General features: G+C 38.5%; 1 protein-coding gene across 3 annotated transcripts; it reads left to right on the top strand.

Annotated features, from left to right (window-relative positions):
• The first annotated feature begins 888 nt into the window (after positions 1-888).
• On the top strand, positions 889-19,753 carry TRA2B (transformer 2 beta homolog). Of its 3 annotated transcripts, none has more exons than XM_042955200.1 (9): positions 889-1,102; positions 12,545-12,678; positions 13,749-13,911; positions 14,778-14,966; positions 15,196-15,311; positions 16,423-16,506; positions 18,243-18,302; positions 18,782-18,855; positions 19,332-19,753. In XM_042955200.1, the coding sequence occupies exons 1-9, from the start codon at positions 1,067-1,069 to the stop codon at positions 19,340-19,342; spliced, it is 867 nt and encodes a 288-aa protein (XP_042811134.1). In that variant the 5' UTR covers positions 889-1,066; the 3' UTR covers positions 19,343-19,753. The 3 variants fall into 3 exon arrangements, with proteins under 3 accessions (XP_042811134.1, XP_042811135.1, XP_042811136.1); XM_042955201.1 differs by having other exon boundaries at positions 18,785-18,855; XM_042955202.1 differs by lacking the exon at positions 12,545-12,678 and having other exon boundaries at positions 890-1,102.
• Positions 19,754-22,061: the final 2,308 nt, after the last annotated feature.

Consider the following 22,061-nt stretch of genomic DNA (forward strand, 5'->3'; position numbering starts at 1 on the left):
AAGTTTATTCATTTTGAGACAGAGAGAGCAAGTGGGGGAGGGGCAGAGAGAGAATCCCAAGCAGGCTCCGCACTGTCAGCATGGAGCTCAATGCCTGCTGGAACTCATGAAACATGAGCTCATGACCTGAGCTGAAACCAAGAGTCACTTAAACCATTGAGCCACCCAGGCACCCTAAGACGAATAAACTTAAAAAAAAAAAAAAAAAAAGAATCAACTGTAGATCATGCTGTTGGGGGGTAGCAGAATTAATCTTCCCTCCTGTTACATCATTATAGCAGTACATGCTTCTAGCACTTAAAATCATAGTTTACAAACGTGTTTAACGGTTCTCCCTCACTAGACCACTAACTTCTGCAGAATAGAGAGATTGTGCCTGATTTCATCACATCAAGATGTGATAAAGTCCTTTGGCATTTAATAGGTGCTCAAATGAAAGTTTACTCAGGAAGAAAACACCTACAATTGAAGCTAAATAAATGCAAAGTAAAGCAAGGAACCTAGCATACGGATATCCACCCTCTCCAACCAAAGGAAGGCAGAATAAAAGACAAAAACTCATAAAACAGAAGAAAGGACTCAAGGATGGGCGAAAAGGAGGGCATCTCCTCCCTCCCACCGCCACGACAGTTTCCCTGGTAGGTTCCAGAACATTCAGGCGTGGCTGGTGTCACTGCGCCCCTTGGCGACCACCTCTTGGTCAGACCATCCAGCGCGCTCACTTTCCCGCCTCATTGAGACCCAAAGATAGGGGTAGGGCCGCGCGAGGTGCGGGACTTACGTCACGTCCGGTTCCGGACGCGGCACGCTAGAAAGAGGAGGCAGAGCGCGGAGGGGCGGGGCCAAGAAAGCGCGCGTTCTGAAAGGGGGAGGGGCCGGGTTAAGGAGCGCCGCGTCACGTCCGGCAGACTTAGAGCCCGTGCGGAGGCGGTGCGGAGCGCTTCGATACTCAGCGGCTCGGGAACTTGTGCGTTCTACGAGGCTGCGGCGGAGCCTCTATATAGAAGGCGCAAGAGGTTGGCAGCTTCGATTGAAGCACGTCGAGCGGCGATAGCAGCTAGGAGTCATGAGCGACAGCGGCGAGCAGAATTACGGCGAGCGGGTACGTAGAGATGGTGCAGGGGGCGGCTGTGTGGTCCCAGCTTGCTTCTCTTCCAGGCCCGTCGGCCTCAGACCTGGAGACAGAGGCGATTTAGGCTCCGAAGTCTGAGGCTGGGGAGGAAGGGAGTTGGGTCTAAAAAACCCTTGCGGGGAGTGTCTTTAGTCGTGAAGGAGGCCGCCGTGGGGGGTTATGTAGCTCCTTACCCAAGACGGCGGTTTTTTTCCGTTACGAGAGGGGGAAAGCTTAAAAATGGCCGCTGCGTCCCCTCGGTGTTGGGGGAGGGGAGCGGTATCTCATTTCGCCGTTGCTCTCCTGCGAAGCCTCGCTGCCGCCATCTTGGGCTGGCGGGCCGGGCGGGCTGCCAGAGGCACAAAATGGCGGAGAAGCCGCGCGTCCAAGGCGGGCCCGCGCCTCAGTGGGCCGTGTGGGGCGGGGAGAAAGAGGGGCAACCTACTCAGAGGGTTTTCGCCCGGCGTTTAGGTTAAGAAAGGATCGTCTGTGGACCCCGAAGTGATGGAATCTAGGAAGTTCTTGGGACCTCTCTTACGGTGGGGGAAACTAATCCGAGGTAGTCAAGTTCTGGGCCCGATAGAGGTGGTTTCGCGCGCGCTTTGTGTTCGGCCTAAATGGAGTGTTTCTCTTTGATACCGAAAGTGCTTTCAAACGAAAAGTCATTATCGGAGTATCCGAATAGACTAGACCCCGAGGCCGCTGAGATTTTCTTCTTAAATGGAGTAGGTATTTTTCACGGGATTGTGTAGGAGAAACTGGCGGGCAACTTGCGGCGCCGTTATTTCCTTTTGTTTTGAGGCATTCTAAATCTGTGAACCACTACTCTGTTGGTACACTTTTTTTTTCTTTTTCTTTTTTTTTTTTTAAAGCCTCCACCTCTCATGTGGAGTTGGGTGAATGTTAACTGGAGGAGTAAGACCGTTTCCGGGCTTAAAAAACGTGATGTAAAGCTGGTTGCGAGGCTGTGGGTACTAACAATGATGCAAAAATAGAAAACTTGCCAGAATCTTAACATTCGAGGTTGTGGAGAACTTTATTGAAGAAGGAAGTTGATTTTTTACTTGGTAGGAATACGTGGGGGTGCTTTTACAGTTTGGTAGGTTTTCTTTTTCTTCTAGGGCCATCGTAAGACCTCCGTAACAGTCGTCAGGTAAATCTATTCAAGTATCTTAGCAAACTCTTGTAAAAAGATTTGGGGCCTTTCATTAGAAAGGCATTTCTAGAAACCTCTATCATAGCTCCTGGAACGTTGTCGAAATTACTGTTTAACTTGGGAGCTAAATCTGATTGATTTTGGTCTGAGATAATCAGGCTTGACCCCCTATTCAGAGGAATATTAGCTTTTTTCATTTTTCCCTAAGGCTTTTGATCCCAACATTACCAAAACGTGTACGATTATTTTTATACCTTTGCTTTCTTATGGTTAGAAAGTTTGGAGTGAGCGCACAAAGGGTTAAAGCTGTGATTTCTGATTTCTGCCGGTTGACTACACTGTTGAACTGTATTTGGACTGGAAAGCAAATGATGACTTTAAGTCTTTTGTTTTCTGAACAATTATTGGGTACTATTTGCACTATTGAGAGGATGCAAAATGGCCGGTTTCTGAGAAAAGCTCTCAGTTGAACATAGCTTAATGTTACTTGTAATCATGTGCTTGTGAAGACGAAACTTGCCCCCAAAATAATATTTGAGCATATTTTACATATGGGAGGAAACAATTGTTGGAAGTAGGTTCCTGGCTTGAGACCGTTCAAGAGAGGTTGTCATCCAAATAATTTGACATTTTTGAACATCTGTTTTCTTCCATAATCTTATTTATGTAGATTTATTCACCAAAATCTTATGGAAGGAAAGTTACAAAATAATTTCAAGCTGTATGTTAGAAATTGATGTATTTCTTACGTAAGAGTCTTGGATCCTGGAAAGGTTTCTAAACTTTCAAGTTGTGGCATACTTCTATGTTGTTTTGTTTGGCATTTGTTTTGTGTGTAGATTGCTTTGCAATTGGTGAATTGGAAACTGAAGAGGTTAGAATAGGCCTAAAAAAAAAGTTTGGATTCGTAGAGTGCCTGGCAAAAACCCTGAAGCTTAATGGAACAGATTAGATATAATGCTGTAAAAATGATGATGTATATAGTAGGTCTGACTGGCTATAAAAAAAAAACACAAAAAACCCTTCTTTTGACAGTGCCTGAAAGCAGTGAAAAAGTTGCATTCAGGGTAATAATCTTGGACATGTTTGGTATGAATAGCTTCTCTGAAGCCTGAAAAATTAATTCAGTTCTAGGCCCTCAAACATTTCAAACTGTTAATGTAAATCATTAAAACAAGCCTAATCTGTATTGTTAATGTAATCGCTTAAAATACAAATCTCTTTAGTTTGGCTGGAACCCCACCCATCCCCAGCCTGTCCCTTCATTTAGCTATCCAGAATCCAGACACTCCCATATCCCCAGCATAATTCTGGAAGTTTTTTTTCCCCCAGTCCTTTAGACTTCAGAAGTTTCTTTCCTAAACAGACTGTAGGCGTGTGATAAATTGTCCTCCATCTGGTCACCCATAGGGTTTTACTTCTTGGGTGAATGAATATACGAACAGAACTGTTGTTCAGTGTGTCCTTTTATCTTCTTTTAAATGCATAGTTAGGGTACGTTGCAGAATTTTTGTGGTTCATGTCACACTATTATAGCAGAGTGGCTTTTACCTTTATTGTGAGATTTTTTTCATGTGATCGATTTAACTCAAAGTCTGTTTCTATATAGAGTTAACTTATTTGATGTAGGCAAACCCGTGCAAAATACTTTTCATCTCCAAATTCACTTCTCCCAGTACTTTCCAAAAGTTGCAAATATTTTTGGGAAAAGGGTTGACCAGTCAGCCCCTTTGCAAAAAGTCCTAGCAGTTATGTCATAATATGGACAAATAACATAAAAAGAGTTGTTGGTGGCTAGTTTGTAGGTGCATAGCAATATTGAGGCGGGTAATCTTTAAGGCCTGGTAATGGTCATAGTATTCTATTTAGAGTATGCGATGTTTGTGTGTTTGGTCTTGACACTGGTTTAATGCTCTGCCTTCCTAATGAATGTAATTTCTTTAGTTTCTACAAATAAGTCTATACTTAGAGAATCCAGAAACTAAATAAGGAAACACTATTATATGAACAGGTGGTTTTAATTTCTGCCTTGCTGTCAAGATTACAATAGCAAGCAGTTCAAGATATTGGCTATAGTTACTGTAGAAATAATGTTTGCACTGTAGGTACATTGTCTAGTCTTACTCTTTATGGAGATGAGTAGTATCCAGATACCATCCCATCAAACTGCCTTTCAGCTTTCTGCAGTTTTTCTCTTCTGCTTAATCTTGGGTTGTCTTTCTGTAGTCTTTGTTTTTGGCCCCTAACTCTGAATTCTGATTTCCAAAAACTGAACCATCTGAATCTATTCCTTTCTAAAGAATTGCAGCCATTGCACCACATTCCTTTAATAAAGGATTGAATTAATGTCAAGTGAAAGGAAATAGTTTGCATTGTTTCACTGTGAGTCTGGTTAGGTATGAGTCTCTTGAAAAAACCAGGTTGAAGAATATTTTTCTTGGTTTTAACTAAGAATGTTTTTAATGTTGTTTGGAACTAGAAGGTGGCATTTTCAAACTGAAATTACAAGTGATAACAAGGTAAGTACTACGGTTTTTTTAAAGAGGAATTCAGATGGTGAGATGTTAATTAATAGCATTCACCTTTCCCCTTTATCTCTAACAAAGCCCAAAACCTAATTGATAAATATTAACATTTTCATAGTTAACATTTTGCCCAAGAGAAGTATTTTTAGAGCCTTAGCATTCTGTGTTATGTTCAGTTTTCATACATAATTGTATTTCATTATTTTTTCTAGAAGGGATAGTGATTAGTGTTTAGGAATTTTAAGTGTTTTATCCAGTTTAGTTTTTTGGGGTATGGATTACATCGAATTTTAGATCTTGTTTTCATTTAGTCTTGTTTTTAAGCAAGCCAAAAAAAGTTGTTCACTATAGCAAATTTGAGTTTCTAAATTCTCAAAAATCTTTTTGGATTGGGTGTGGGGGTTATTTTCAGATTTCTACTTTGATTAATATAGACTGCCCAATACTGCAGAATGCATGAGCCCCTTCTTAGAGTCAATATTATTGATGCAAGAGATGGGCTTAAAACTGATATAGGTAAGTCAGATTTTTTTTTCCCCCTTCCAGAAAATATTCTGTCTTTGGAGTATTTTTCTCCACCCAACCTTCTGGTAGAGTTTACAGAAAAATAAAAACAGTCCATTAGTATGAGCATTAACCTTTATATAGCAGGATCAACCAATTTTTCTTTGTCTCATCCCAATTTTTTAAATATTACCTTGTTAGCAACCTACTGAATTTGTACATGTTTTTAATGTTATTTGAATTCAGTTGTAGTCCCTAGAGTCGTTCTAACAAAAAATTATGTTGATGATGTAAGTTTCTGCTTATTTCTTCACCAAATGGGCAATAACATTAGCCCAGTAGTTGGTTGTCTGGTTTTATTAAAGTGGCCACTTGAGCTCAGTAGTTGAGTTAAAATAAACCTAATATTTACATTATCTAGCAACATGTTTTTTGGTCTTTGAATATAAAAGGAGGAAGATGGTTTGGAAGAGGTAATATAAAAGCAGGAAGGCATCCATATTGAAAAGTTCCAATACATAGAGCTTTGGCCTCCATTCCAGTATTTCGTGCATCTAAAGCCCTGTTTCTGTATGTTATCTTTAGGAGGCCCCAAGAGGAAACCTGCTTGGGCATTCTGATTCCACGATTACATTTGTGCTGCCAGCAAACATATCCCATTACATTTTAGTGATGGATATTAAAAGGAAATCAATTACTGTGATTCCCTTAAAAAGCTATTTAAAATTTTTCCTGGGTTAAACAATAATTGACTTTCAGCGACAAAAAAACAAGACTGAAAATTATGCTTACTTTCTCAGGAAAGGCATCACAACACTTGCCACTATAGCCATGGTTGTCTTCATGCCCACATAAGTTATAAAGACTTTGTTTTCTCTCCCTCTCCCTCCCTCCCTCCCTCCGTCTCTCTCTCTCTCTCTTTTTAAAGGAAGCTTTAGCCCCAATCACCCCCAAAGAAAATAAACTAGTAAATTGTTGACAAGTGAGGTACAGGATAACAGGGAGAAGTAGAATGTTTTGTGAGGCAGTATTTATTTTGTTTAGGGTGTTGAACAGACACTATTACATTTTATTGATCTGTTAAGTGATGATTGAGTTTTTTGGTTTTTGGGTTTGGTTTTTTTTTTTTTTTTAATAATTTTAGGAGGTGAGCTATAATTTTTTCCCAATATTGCCACCTTAAAAAGTAGGATTTCTCCTTTGGACTGCATAAGATTTTAATACGTTTGTTCATTGAGGGGGAATTCACAAAAAAATTCTTTGAAAACCTCACTGTTGGATTCAAGTTCGTTTGCTTTCTTTCATAACTACTTGGATACAGTAGTTGGTTGATCTGATTTTGTCTTTTTATGGTTCTAGTGCTAAATTTAGTAGTCGGACCATTCATATTTAAAATTTCACTAGAGCAGCTTTCTAGGGGTGGGTTTTGAGCACTTTAGTCCAAATTTTCTGATTCCCTGACATTGTCTTCTACAGAGCTCTTTATGCAGTACAAAAATGTGTGACATTACATATCTTTACCTTATCTATTATCTAGACAAGTCACAATTTGTAAACCTGTCCAGCCCTGAGCTTTGTCATCATTGTACAAATGAATTGTCCGTGCTTTCCTTTCTTGCACTTTTGTATTAATGTGTCACTTTTTGACTAGAGTTGTGCTTTTGACACTTAACATTCTCTTGATGAATACAATAAGTAAGAAGTGTGAAATGTAATTAAAGTTCTTAAATGTTAGATGAACAGCAAATGTTCAGTTGCGCACTTCGCATTCAACTTAAGCATGATAAATCTATCTGAAGTAGACAATGAGAATGAGGTTGGTTACCTAGTATATTTTAGAACCAACAGGAAGCTAGTTCCAGTTTTTTGAGCTGCATATTCTAGGGTTTTTTTGTTTTTGTTTTTTTTTAATCCAAAAAGAGGGATTTTTTTTTTCTAGTTTCAGTTTTGGCACTGGATTTTATCCTGGAGTTTTAAAATATTCTTCATCCTGTTCTTTTTCTATTAAGGTTAATGTTGAAGAAGGAAAATGCGGAAGTCGTCATTTGACAAGTTTTATAAATGAGTATTTGAAGCTCAGGAATAAGTGAAGCTGAAATTTGAAAAAATAAAAGAAAGAATGCATGCTAATTATCAGACCAGAAGTCCCACTTGTAGAATATTGAGCAATTTGTGTGAAGTGGGGAAGATGAAAGAAGTCAGAATTTGAAACGGAAGAATGAAGAAAAGAAATAAAAATGAAGTTAAGATAAGAAGTAATCTGGAATCAGAAAGCACTACGCTAAGTAATTACTAGTCTGTTTATGTGTCCCTGTATATTTTGCTAAACATGCATGCATTATTTGTTTAATAGAAGAAAATATATACAGGGCAAAGAAGTGCCTTCCAGGGGAAACGTTTAAATTAGGTAATTCTAATTTTAACTTCTTAGTCAAATGATTGAAATGCAATTTTAAAAAATAACCCTTTGTAGTCAAATATGAGGCAGGAATGAGCTCTCCAGCATGGGTAACAGTTGGCTTCATGTTGTCTCTCTAGATTTTTTTGTATAATGCTGCTGGTCCTGGGCCATGAGTGAGTACCTCCAGAGTTGGGATTGGTGGTCTGTGCCACCTCCATGGACTCTTAAAATTCATTGACCCCTATCTTTTAGTACTGAGCAATATATAGTAGAATGTTTTCTAAGTTTGTCGTAGTTTTCCCAAAGAATGTCACCAGGATGGTTATAGAAGCAAACCAGTGAAGAGGATAGTTCCTTTTGGCATTTATGAAAATTCTTTCTAGATGGCATAGGGGAAACCTATGACCAATTAGGCCCTAACTTTAAGATGCAGGTTCTAAATTCACAAGGATGATTCTTTTCTTCTGTTTAATGCCTGTTCCAGTTGAATGACTAGGATTACTGCTAAAAATATATTAGCTTCCCTTACAATGAGGTGGGTCACATAAGTGAACAGGATCTCTAACTCAAAGTGGCAATAGTGGTAGTTCAGAAAACTGCTCTATTCCCTTTTTCTCATTTGCTGCTGTTAAAGTTTAACTGTTACAATGACGTGAGAGGTATAGATTATAAAGTAACTTAGTTTTGGTTCCTCACTCCCACCACTTACTTTGAAAAATAAACCCTAAAGGTCTGTCCTTTCCCCTTCTGTGTGTTTTGTTTTAGTTGAATAAAAGAATATGATGGTTAGCGAAATGTTACTTTCTATTGGATAGGACAAGTGAACTGTCAAAATAATACCCAGTGGTAGCTAACCAGTAGTTGTTTTCTGTTGGGAAAGCCAAGGGTATCACTTCTTCCTGAAATGAAGACAACCTAAAAAAACAGAGTTGTCAGGTCTTCTAGCTCTTGGAAAAAGTGGTTTAAATTACATATCTAAAAGGATCTATCTTCTAGGATTTTAGGGCCAGTTGTCAATATGAAATTTGTGCTTTTTATAATTATTTCTGCCTTGCAAGGAGAAGAAAATTATTCTCAATTCATAGTAGTTTCCAGCATTTGCTTTACTGGTTTGTAAATTTTGCCACGTATAAACTAATAACGTTAATTTTGCGCTCTGAATTACAGATTAGGCAGAGAGCTGAGGTAAAAAAGAGGTGAATTGATACTTTCTGTTCAAGTCCATGAATTCCTGAAAGGCCCTTGGGGTCTAAAAGAGGAAAAACCTATTAATCCTCTAAATGGAAAGAAAGCACTTTGGAATTTGATTATATGGCCTAAGCTTGGATAGATGTATGGCAAAAATAAACGCTGATGCCCATAGACCATTGCATCCATTCAGGGTTTTCTTCTCTTCCCACCCCACCCTTTCCCCCCCCCCCCCCCCCCCCCCCCTTGACCAAGGCATCTTTGAGTCTGACAGTGCCTCCTCTCAGCCCTGCTCTGCCTATTGGGGAAGTAAGAGGGAGACAGGCCTCTTGTCCTGGGGCAGGTGGAGCAGAGAAAACGAGAGAAACAAGGTTCCACGAAGATAATTTCACCAAGAGAAATCAGTAGGTAGGAAGCCTAAAATTTCTGAAATTGAGTAAATCAATGAGACTTAGCATTAAAAACATGTATGGTGCTTTTAACAAATGTAGAAGATGAACTCCAAAGTTATTAGAATAAGCTCTAGTTTAGGGACTTGTATTTTTAAATGCTGTGTAGGTTTACTGTATACCTCTAAGAGACACTGTTCAAAATCTAATTTACTGCATCCAGTTTCTAATACAGGAGAAACCTAATGATTTGATGGTTCCAGATCTTCTGGTTTCCTTCATCTCTTTCAAAAGGTTTTTCTAAGATACGGTCATGCTCAGAATAGGAAGATGCAGAAAAAGGTATTTTGTTGAAAGGCTGAGTTAGTTTTTGTGACATGTTCCCTTTAAGTTGTATATTAGAATATGACTAAGATCCAGTCTACAGAAATGATTCCCTGAGCAGAAATTCAGGGAATTTTTTGGCTTTGTTATTTATGCTAATTGTAAGTTCATGATCCTTTTTCTTGAGGTATTGATGTCCAGAGAAGTGTTTTTGGTACGGTTTAAATGTGCTGACACTTAAAACTTTTTAGCCCTAAGAGTGGACTTCAAGTTTTCCTTGTGTGGAGGTTTTCCCAGCTGGGTTTGCAGATTTGCCTGTGGATTAAGGTTTAAAGTTAACTTTGTTTTTAGATTTGGCTAATAATTTTAGGTCTCATTTTTTTTTCCTCGAGCTAAATTTCCTTGAATATGTATTTCCAAAATAGCTAATGGCTAACATAACCGTAAAGGGGTTTAAATTCTTTAAGAAATATTCCTGACCAGAAAGGGAGGAGGAGGCATTATTTAGGTGTTAGCCTAACCAAATGTTAGTGTAGAAGGGGAAATCTTTGGATTCTGGCTGGTGTTTCCCCTATTCCTGGTCTAAGAAATGATTGCTTACAAAATATGTCTGCAGATAGTTAATTTTAGAGGTTGAGAGAAAAAGCTCATAATTTCGTAGATACTGTATCTTTGACCCTAGAGATTACTAGAAATTCATGAGAAGCTTCATAAGGCTTATGACCTAGGCTAAAAGTGCTGTCTCTTCTCTCAGTGGACCGACTGGTAACGCAGGTTAGAATAAGGCTTTTCTGCTTAATGAAGCCAGAGGCTTAAAAAGAGATCTTGACTTTCCACTCTTTTTTCCTTTGTATTTTGATTCCTAGGCTGATGGATTTAACTACTTGATTGATAATCTTTTAACTGTTACTGTGAGCTATTTGAGCACTCTGCTCTCCTTTCCAGGGTAAATTGTTTTCTTTTGGTTTCCACTAAAAGCTATATAATCATTCCATGAAGTAATTTTTCTAGCATTGAGATAAACAAAGACAGTTAATTTAGGGGGTCTCAATTTATCTCTTTGCTTCTAGATTAGTTTTTGCCTGTGGTAAAGATGTCAGAAACCACACCACTATTTTTGAGAACTTTGTCCAAGAAGAGGAGGGAGGTGGAGTGTGCTTTTAAATGTCTCTGTGCAGAGTATTAAATGTCTCTCTGCCAGAGAACCCCAAGAGATTAATTGGGGTCGCCTAAGATGCAGTGCACCCTTTAACCATTCCTTGTTAAAGGCAGCTGTTCTCATTAATAACAGTATCCTCTTTTTCCTTGAATTTCTTTATAGTCACTCCAGGGGAAGGAGAGGACGCTGTCACATTCCATGTCCCTTCCATGTTTTATATTAACTAAAGTCTTAACTAGGGAAGTTTCTAGAGTTGTCAGGCCTAATGACCAGAACTCCTTTTACTGGCAAGTTACTCTCTTTCCTGTTCTAAACTTCAAACTCAGTTTCTTCTGTATTGCATATAAATTTTTTTCCCATTATGCTGTAGACCACAGAACATATTCCAAAAAGGTTTGATGAACTGTAATTTAAAATAATCCTATTCTATCCTTTCAAGAATGGCCAGAATATTCTGAAAGTCTACCACACAGGGAGGTCTCTGTGATCATTTTTATCCAGTAGCTTCGACATAGATTATTACCCCTATAGTAATGTTGGGTCCTCTTGAATCTGGCCATTTCTGCTCTGTCTTGGGTGGAAAGACTCACCAGACTTTATGCCTTTTAATTTGCATTAAATTGGATAACCTAAAATGAGGGTTGTCTTGCTAGCTGCTGATACCTTAGTTAGCTATCAGACTGAGTGGCTTTGTTCTCTCTCCTCTGAATCCACTGGGTTTTTTTGTCTGTTTCGGTGCGTTGGCAGAACATCTCCTTGGTTCAGTTACTTTAAATGTATGCTTTTTATACTGATAAGTTGGCTGTGCTTTTGCTCATTGATGAGCTAGTCAACCCTTTTTATCCATTCTCTTTGCTGCTTTCTTTAGAGATCTTCCTTACTGTGTCACTTAACTATCAGCTAGTCTAGTTTTGATTGGGAACACTATGGCTATACAGTATATACTTACTTAGACTTTGGTTTTTTCACATACAATTCTGAACTCTCCCTTCCTTAGCCTAGATAGGAGCCCCTGATTTAATATGTTAACTTTCCTAGCTACTTACTCCCTAATCCCCATCAGTTTGCCATGGTTCACCTCCATTTAGCTGAGGAGGCTCTAGATCTCTGGCACTATCTACTCTTCCTTCTGCACAGTTCACTGCCTTTTCTGCTGTGGCTCCATCTGGTTGCTTTATTTGAGCTTCTTAAGGGCCTCCTACCATGGTTAGGTGGAATTAGGGTCTAGTATCTTTCAAGCTGGTCCTTTCTACTAGGTTTCTACCTTTTGCTAGGACTTGAAACTGATCGTCCTTGCCTCTTTTCCCACTCAATAAATATAACTTGAGAAGTGAGGTCTTCTGAAAAAAATCAAAAGCATTTTAAAGTAAGTTTTATGATTTTCATAGGGTTTTGTTTTATTGATGGCAACTTGATTGAAAATAGGTATAAGATATAGGTGTCATAGTTAATAAGATTCTTTCTTACCCTAGTCTTTATGGAGTAACAATCCCAAAACACAATCCTTGGACAGTTCCCTTAACTGCTTGGCTTTGGCACCCCTTTCTGAGGAGAGTGGGGTCCGTTAATTCTTATCCCTGCTCCAGGAAAGGTGGAAGTTCAAGTAAATTGGCTTATGTCAGTTGGAGCAATGTAAATATATGAGGTATATTCAGTTCCTGCCCTTACCTATGTTTTCTTATCTTGGAAGGGGATTGCTTTCCCTCACCATTTATCTCACAGCAGCTTATTTGTTTTTAAAGTTGCCCAGAAAGTATACAAATTAAACTTTTGACATCTACGTGTAGGAATCCCGTTCTGCTTCCAGAAGTGGAAGTGCTCATGGATCTGGGAAATCTGCAAGGCATACCCCTGCAAGGTCTCGCTCCAAGGAAGATTCCAGGCGTTCCAGATCAAAGTCCAGGTCCAGATCTGAATCTAGGTAAGAAAGACTGTCTTGGGATTTTCTTCTGTTACTCTTAGCTTTGAAATTGGTGTGTGCTTTGTAAATTAGGAAGATAGAGAGGGTTGGATCATTTGTTGGCTTATTTAATATTGGTACTAGTAATGAACTTAATCATAAGTTCTGGGATAGAAGACTAAGTGGTTAAGAACCTGGGCTTTTGGCGTTAGGGTTCAAATCTTACCTCTATTTTTTCTGGCTTGGGCAGATTACTTAACCTTTTTCCACCTTAGCTTCCTTATCTTTAAAAGGCAAGTTAGTAATACTAGTTCTTGAGAATTGTGAGGATTCACTAGGAGTTTAAGTATGACAGACTGCAGGACATTGGCTTTCATAACTAATTCTTGATAAGTAGGTGTAGTCTAATATTATATACATGTGTATAAAACAAAAATAATACCTTAACACAGCGCACTTTTTTTTTTTTTTTTTTTTTTTTTTTTTTTTAATGTTGGTCAAGAGTAGGCTACACATCCTTGTTTGCCCAGGACAGCCCCAGTTTATGCCTATTGTCAGGCATAATTAACTGCACCTCTTTTCTCTCTTACAATGTGTCCTGTCTGGTTTAGATGACAGTTCATATGATCACTCCAGTTAGGAGCAATTGATTGGTTTTAAAACACTGCTGGAGAAAACTTACGGTGATGGTGATTTTATCTTAAGTGAATGGTGGGCATAAGTGGGAGAAGCCGGAAAAAAAACAGGGTGGTATTCTGAGGGGGAAGGTGGGCACAAATTAAGCTAGTGTGAAGTGCTGCATGTTTTATGATTATCAAGGTTTTTTTTTGAGTATGTTAATTGATCTTGAGTATGTAATTTTGATCTCCTTTATTTTAATTATCTTAAGAAATGGAAGAGAGCAAGTAGTGGTTTTGGAGCTCTTCCTAGTAGAGTTGAGATGACTGTAGATACAGCAGAAAAGCCTTGATCCCATGTCTGGATTATGTTTCGCCTTTTGGACTTTAACCCTAGAATAGATTATTAGAAGAATTGGAAACTGTCTTATTGTCAGCTAATTAGTTATACTCTTGAAACCTTTGTCTTAACAGGTCTAGATCCAGAAGAAGTTCACGAAGGCATTACACAAGATCAAGATCTCGGTCCCGCTCCCATAGACGATCCCGTAGCAGGTCTTATAGTCGAGATTATCGAAGACGGCATAGCCACAGTCATTCTCCCATGTCTACTCGTAGGCGTCATGTTGGGAATCGGGTAAGATGACAAAATTGTTGTTAAAGCAATGGACTTTGTCTCTTCTGTTTTGAAATTAGAACTGATTATATTTGACACTGGACTTTCAGCAGTGAACACATGAGTTCCTTAGAGTCTCCTTGTGTTCTGAGTAATGTCTCTTTAAAAGGTATTTTCTGGGGCGCCTGGGTGGCTCAGTCGGTTAAGCATCCGACTTCAGCTCAGGTCACGATCTCACAGTTCGTGAGTTCGAGCCCCGCATTGGGCTCTGTGCTGACAGTTCAGAGCCTGGAGCCTGTTTCAGATTCTGTGTCTCCCTCTCTCTGACCCTCCCCCGTTCATGCTCTGTCTCTCTCTGTCTCAAAAATAAATAAACGTTTAAAAAAAAATTTTTTTTTTTTAAAAACAAAAGGTATTTTCTATGTTAGGGCTGTCAGTCACATGTAAGCAAAATATTGGGACGGTGTAACTCATCAAAACACTCTCTTGGTTATTCCATTTAATTTTAAGTGAGTTTATTTTGGGTACTAAGGCTTTTCCCTGACTTTTTTTTTCCTCTGGCTTATAGAGATAATGCTATTCTAATTATTCTTATGTGTAGAATAAATCTTAGGTGACTCCCTTGGGCTACTTGCCCTTTAATATCCCCTCACAAAACTGCCAGTTTGGTATTCACAAATAGAAGTCACTGTTCCCGCCCCCCTTGTTTAATTCTGAGATTGAAGTTGTTTTTGGAGTCTTTTCTGCCCATTCTTAATACTTGTGGCTATTGCTATAATATACTAGTTATTAATTTTAATTACTTATTCCCTATTTTCACTGTTAGTGACATTTCTTAGCTTCGGTTTATAAGTTTTAAAGTGTAAAATTCATCTTTCCATTTCTAGGCAAATCCTGATCCCAACTGTTGTCTTGGAGTGTTTGGATTGAGCTTGTACACTACAGAAAGAGATCTAAGAGAAGTGTTCTCGAAATATGGCCCCATTGCAGATGTGTCTATTGTATATGACCAGCAGTCTAGACGGTCAAGAGGATTTGCCTTTGTGTATTTTGAAAATGTAGATGATGCCAAGGAAGTAAGTAAAAATTTACCTGTATCCTTGTAAAATAAGTCCTGTTGTTAACTTCCAACTACTAATGAATTTGAATAAGGATAATTTTTGCTTTTACATTGTAAATAGGGTATATTTATAGTTCTTTATAAATCTTATTTCTAAGTATTCATAAAAGTATATCTTACTGTTATTGGACAGTTTGTGGCTTTGTCCAGGGTGTATATAATAACTTTCAATACATCTTTCGAAGGCAAAGGAGCGTGCCAATGGAATGGAGCTTGATGGACGTAGGATCAGAGTTGATTTCTCTATAACAAAAAGACCACATACCCCAACACCGGGAATTTACATGGGAAGACCTACCTAGTAAGTTTAAGATTGATAGCTGAGTTCGTTTCCTCTAACAACTACGTGTACTAGGGGGAATCTTTGGCATTTCATCCAGTCCTGACACAGTATAAATCATTTTCCCTGTGTTTTTAAGTTTATATCTTGAGAGAGTGGGGAGAGAGAGAATCCCCAGCAGCCTCCATGCTGTCAGCACAGAGCCTACCCCACAAATGGTGAAATCATGACCTGAGCCAAAATCAGCATACACTTAACTGAGTCACCCAGGCACCCCATCTTGTGTGTTTTGTTTTGTTTTAACTAGCTAAAACTGTATTAAATAGAACATATTCAGTGGGAACATTGTGTTTGTGCTGCAGACTGAGAGAGGACATCCCACCATATCATACAGAAATGCCATATATCTGGCTTTGCTTGGTAATTAATGTTCTTGATTAGACCATTTTTCCCATAAGGAAATCTTAAGTATTCTATGTAAAGTCAGGTATGGAACAAATCCTACTCAAGTGCATTTTTTAGCTTTGTTAAACAGTGGAAAACAGTAGACTTCAGTTTATGCATTGGACTATGATAGGCTGCTTCTCTCTTGTCCTCCTCGGTGTTTAAATTGACAAAAATCTGTGTTGGTCTCCCCTTTTTATTTTCCCCCTCAAATCACATTCTCCAAATAATGATTTTACTTTCTCTTCCTCTAGGGAAATATATGGGCTTTATTAGCAAATGACTTATAGTTGGAAGCAAGTTAGCAGAATGTGTATTCCAAAAGATTTTTAAAATACATTTATGTATATTGTAAGGGCAGAGAAAGGACAGTGTTTATCCGATATCCGTGAAAATTTAAACCAGAATAATGCTACTTGCCTAGTTAACGTCTCTGTTAGAAAAGGCCTGTCTGTGAATTAATAATTAGGGAATTAGTAGATACCTTCATTTTTGCCCAATAGACGAGAGTAAAGAGGTTATAACTCGAAGCAGTTGCCCAGTTATGTCCTTAGAGCTCAGCTGTGTGGCTCACAAGACCCAAATAAGCCATGCTGCTGCTATTGTCTGAACAGTTTAAACAGTAAAAGTCATATGTACGAAGATAAGACCACATGGTATTTTATGAAGCTATATCGTTTATTCATAGTGGAAGTTCACGCCGTCGGGATTACTATGACCGAGGATATGATCGAGGCTATGATGACCGAGACTACTATAGCAGATCATACAGGTAAGTTTACCACAATATGAGGTTTAAGTTGTTAAAATTTTGAAGGAAATACGTATTCTCTCCTCTCCTGAATCAGTTGCAACATAATTTAAGGCAGTGCTATATGTAAATTTTAGTCTTTGATAAAATCACTTTTTATACTAAGAAATCTAGGACTAGAGTTTAAACTAGATTTTAAGGTTATGTGTCTTGTTAATTTAACTTTAACTTAACATGTATATTTCTTTTTAAACGTCAAGTTGTAAACCAACTGAAATCCCTGGTTTGAACATGACAATAGAATCAAAATTTTAGACCATAGTTTAGATTTTCCACTTTTTTGTGCTTGTTTTGTTTTTAAGACAAGTTCCATATGCTACATTTTTAAAGTTACTGCTTTAGCAAGTGGTTTTTTTCTTTGGGTTTTTGTTTTTGTTTTTTGTTTTTTTTGTGTGTCTATAATGTGTGATGCACTAGGGAGACAGGGAAAACTAAGTCTTAGAAGAATCCAAAGAAGTAACTACTGAAGGACGATAATTTAGTGTAACAATGGTTGGTGTGTGTGTGTGTATTGTAAGTTTTATTTATTTTGAGAGAGCCTGCACAAACTGGGGAGAGGTAGAGGAGGGATTCTCTGATAGTGTGGAGCCTGACGCAGAGCTCAAACTCAAAAACTGTGAGATCATGATGACCTTAGTGGAAACCAAGATGCTTAACTGACTGAGCCACCCAGGCACCCCTAGATAGGTGGTGGTGGGTTTTGTTTTTAAGTTTGAGAGTGAGTGAGCACAAGCAGAGGAGAGGCAGAAAGAAAATCCCAAGCAGGCTCTGCACTGTCAGCCCAGAGTCCAGTGTGGGGCTTGATCCCAGGAATGGTGAGATCACAACCTGAGCTAAGATCAGGGAATCAGATGCATAACTGACTGAGCCACACAGGAACCCCCCCTGGAGTTTATTATTAAATATTGGTGACTTTTTTTAGGGGGTTAGGGAAATACCTATCATACTGAGAATACTTTTGAGGGTAAAAATGAAGTAAAATTCTTCAGTTCAGCAGCACCAGGTAATTTAGACCCTGTATTGCTTGTGAAAATGGAAATTGTGCAATAAGTATTGACCACAACAGCTAACCATGATTCCTTAACCTTATTTTGGGGTGTGGTATTGAGATGTAAATGTCTTTTTTTTTTTTTTTTTGTATGCTGTTTGGAATATTTAAAGAAGTTGAATGTGGAAGTGAGTCCTAAAGCGTGCAATTGTCCAGGATTTTATCCCTGGCAAAATCTCTCTTGGAGAGAACATATTTTTAGTTTATTTTGAGAGTGCAAGGCAAGGAGGGGCAGAGAGAGTCTCAAGCATGCTCCACATTGTCAGTGCAGTGCCAGACACGGGGGCTTGAACCCACAAAATGAGGTTATCACCTGAGCCAAAGTCCAATGCTTAACTGACTCAGCCACCTAGGCGCCCAATTATATGGGACTTTAAGAGATTGATTGCAGAGGATGGGAAGATTAAGGTCTTAGGTTTGATTTTTATTCAGATGAGCATTTACTTTAGAAATGTTTGTTCTGATACTCAGTTTAGCCACCAGAGAGAGCTCTATGTCAGTTTGTTAAAAGGGTGGCAAATGTAGCCCCTTATTTACTACCAGAAAACTACCTTTCACTTCTCTGTGGGAGTTCTAACTTTACTACATTAGTAATACATTGTTTTTAAAACTTAAAAAATGAGTATGTGTTACTTTTCTGCCTTCACAGAGGAGGAGGTGGAGGAGGAGGAGGATGGAGAGCTGCTCAAGACAGGGATCAGATTTACAGGTATGGCAGGAGAGGATTTTAAATCTACCCAACAGTAAGATGGCTCACATAAAAGATTTAGTTACAAGTATTTTGATGGTTAATTACAAGTTGCGTCACACAAATTAGATTGTATGAAATACAAAAATTCTGTAACTGAAACCAGGGACTGTATACGACTCCATGTGTGTGTTTACAGACGTGAATTAGGCTTACACTAGGGTATCTTCTTGTACTGTTGAGGTTTTGTTAGCTTTTAATGATCATCTCAGGATAAGCAAGTGAATATTCAAGTCACTCTGTCTTTGACAAAACAAAACCACTTTGAAGTACTAGTAAAATTTGTTCGGGTGTTGGTTCATGATGGTGTGGTTAGGAATAGTGGTTTTATTATCAGGACTAAAACGGACTTTGAAATACCATGACTGTTGAAAGTTGTATATGTCATCTAGTCTAACTTTGTGGAGTGAGTCTTAGACGGTCTTGACATTTGTTTACAGAAGGCGGTCACCTTCTCCTTACTATAGTCGTGGAGGATACAGATCACGTTCTAGGTCTCGATCATACTCACCTCGTAAGTTTTTAACTTGATTTTTTTGTTTATCAAACCACAGCAGATAATGGGTTAATTCAAGTAGTTTTATCTGTATTTATAGTCTCTCCTGTCCCTCAGTTGTGTGAGGGTTCAAGAAAGTATATGCAAACAATTTCTTGGAATCTCTCATTCTTGTTACTAATTGAAATATAAACATTCTGGTCACCATTTGTAGCTTTTCTTTCTAGGAGTGCTTGCAAGTTTTGTATAGCAAGGAAAATTTGAGTGACTTTAAAACCTTAGCTCTTGAGTTAGACTTCCCAGCTATTTCTATTGTTTAACATTTGTTCTTTGATTTCTAATGTAACTCTTGTGTGAAAGGGGTCTTTCTCTAGTTTCCCTGTAGAGAATCTGGTGCATAGAATTTTCTAATGGTAGAATAGTCTAAAAGTCTCAACATTAAAATATGTTTGATAAATGTACTTCATTACTGAAACACTATTATTTCTTCCTAGGTCGCTATTAAAGCATGAAGTTGAAGACTTTCTGAAATTTACCCTAGAGTTGGGATATTGTTTGTGGACAATATTTTTATTGTCTCCTGTTTAAAAAGTGAACAGTGCCTAGTGAAGTTAGGTGACTTTTACACCTTTTATGATGACTACTTTTGGTGGAGTTGAAATGCTGTTTTCATTCTGCATTTGTGTAGTTCGGTGCTTTGTTCAAAGTTAAGTGTTTTCAGAAAAGTATGTTTTGCATGTATTTTTTTACAGTCTAAATTTTGACTGCTGAGAAGTTTCTATTGTACAAAACTTCATTTAAAAGGTTTTTCTACTGAATCCAGGGTATTCTGAAGATCGAAGCCTGTGTGTAAAATGCTACCATATGGTAAAAAGCAACAATAAAGTTTGGTTTTTACTTTTCTTTCTAACATTAATGCTTAGCAGAACTGTTCAGATTAGGTTGTCAGTAGCAAATTTCAAGACAAAAATACCCATTTTCCTCCAATCCATGAAACATACTATACTTAATATACCTGCAACTAAGTGTTAAAAATTATGCTCTGTAACCCTGTACTGCTAGTATTAGAACTAAGGAACTTTCAATACAGCAAATGCTTAATGCTTATATAAATGTGGATTTGTCAGCCTTTATGTAATCTGTATTATATAAAGCAGGGAATAAGAAAAGAGGTACATAATGTATGCCTTTAAAAGGCTATTTCTTAAAGCTGTTACAAGGGGATAATGGTATTTCAACTAGTTATCAGCAAGTGACAATACATTCCACCACAAATGTACTCTTGTTCTTCTAGCTTTTAGACTATGGAAAAAACTGAGTGCTTCAGAGTTCTGGAAAAGAGAAGGGAACACTACACCTGTGTTGTGGATGAACTGAAGACTGCCTGTTCATTTTTTAAATATTATTTTCAGGTCCTTTGCTTACCAAAGGAAGTCCAATTTCACTCAAATGTTTTGAGAACTGTGTTTAAATAAATGCAAATGAAAAGAGTAAAAGGCTGGTACAACTCAGTTTACAGAAAAGATTTTATTTTAACCTTGTTACTTATAGTGGGTTTTTTTAAAAAATAATTTTTAGTCCCTTGTACAGTATCCCTTGGGCTAAAATGTATTCTTCTTTACTGTTTTTTGATTTTTTGGTTTTTTTTTTTTTTAATAGCTGTACATTTCCTGGGAAACCTATTTAAGAGGGGAGTAGGTACATGAGTGGTCGTCTTCATTTGGATGGTGTTTACATTAAATAAGTCTAGTCTCCATACTTACCCTGAGGGTGACAAATTCAAGGGAAATTGTTACAGGTAATTTATTGAAATTAGTATGTCCCAGGTACTTTGTAAAGCACTTTACATATATCAGTTCCTTTAGTCTGTAGCAGTCATCAGATAGAACTTAACAGCTATTAAAATGGCAATGCCAAGAACTGAATGTGGGCAGATTGCAATCCTCATTCTGTACTCAGTCATGATGCCATTCTGCTGCCAGTTTGGGTAACCAGATGATTCAAGATATTGGTAATGGTGATAAGGGTGCCTGGCTGGCTCAGTTGGTAGAACATGTGACTCAATCTCAGGGTTGTAAGTTCAAGCTCCATGTTGGGCATGGAGCCTGCTTAAAAACTATAGCTAATGTGCACAGGCAGTATTTGCAGGCCTTAATTTGTTACACAGGGTGCTGTCACACTTGCATGCCTCTCTCATACTTTGGAAACTGTCAAATGCATAGAATATTACTCCTGCATGTTTGTGGGGTTTTTGTCAGTGGGTTTGTTTTTTTTTTTTTTTTGAGAGGACGGTGTGTGTGAGCAGGGAAGGGGCAGAGAGAGAGAGAGGGAGACACAAAATCTGAAGCAAGCTCCAGCCTCCGAGCTGACAGCACAGAGCCCAGTGTGGGGCTTAAACTCACGAACCCCACAAGATCATGACCCTGAGCTGAAGTCGGATGCTACCAACTGAGCCACCAAAGTGCCCTTCATGCTTGTGTTTCTCATAAGCATCTGGCACTGACTTTGTACCTCCTACATTGTTTCAAATCTATTCTCAACCAGTTTTAGACTAACAGTTGGTCCCTAAGATGTAGAATGTGGTCCAGAAAGGGTTGGATTGTATAGTTTTGTAGTGATAGAATGTATATGAAGGAACATGCATGGTACCACTTCCAGCTGTCTTCCTAGGTGGAAGGGTAGGTAGGCCAGCACCAAAACGGTGTGAGAATAGTGGGTATCTAGTGCAGGGCTCACTGACTGAGCTGCCCTACTCAAACTCTTAAGTCTTGTACTCTTACCTCTTGTTACAGAATGTGGGGTAAGAAATACAAAGATTTCCCAGCTCTCTAGCCCCAGGTCTAGAGCAACTTTGGAATGCAACCAGGCCTAATTGATGCATCCCAGAAGGTGTTGGCTTGCAATTAATTCATCTAAACCACCTATTATCCTGCCAGTAAGGTGTTTTTTTAAACCTAGTGATCAGTTGGACCTTTGGATCTGGAAGCATTTTGACTATAATAAATTGCTACCAGCAGGCAGAACTTGAAAATTTAGAACTCACCAGGTTTGATGGGCTAAAGAGTGGAGACTCCTTTCGTATTCTGGGATACAAAACACATCTGTTCATCATGTGCTGTGATGGTGGTCATCTGGTCAGTCCTTTGGGTTAACTGTTGCCATACAACAATTTCAAGACCAAATCTAGAACCATAGGAGAGACCTTGGATAATTTAGGGATAGGA

Source organism: Panthera leo, chromosome C2 (genome assembly GCF_018350215.1).
Source record: "Panthera leo isolate Ple1 chromosome C2, P.leo_Ple1_pat1.1, whole genome shotgun sequence".
In the NCBI taxonomy this organism is placed as follows: Eukaryota; Metazoa; Chordata; class Mammalia; order Carnivora; family Felidae; genus Panthera; species Panthera leo.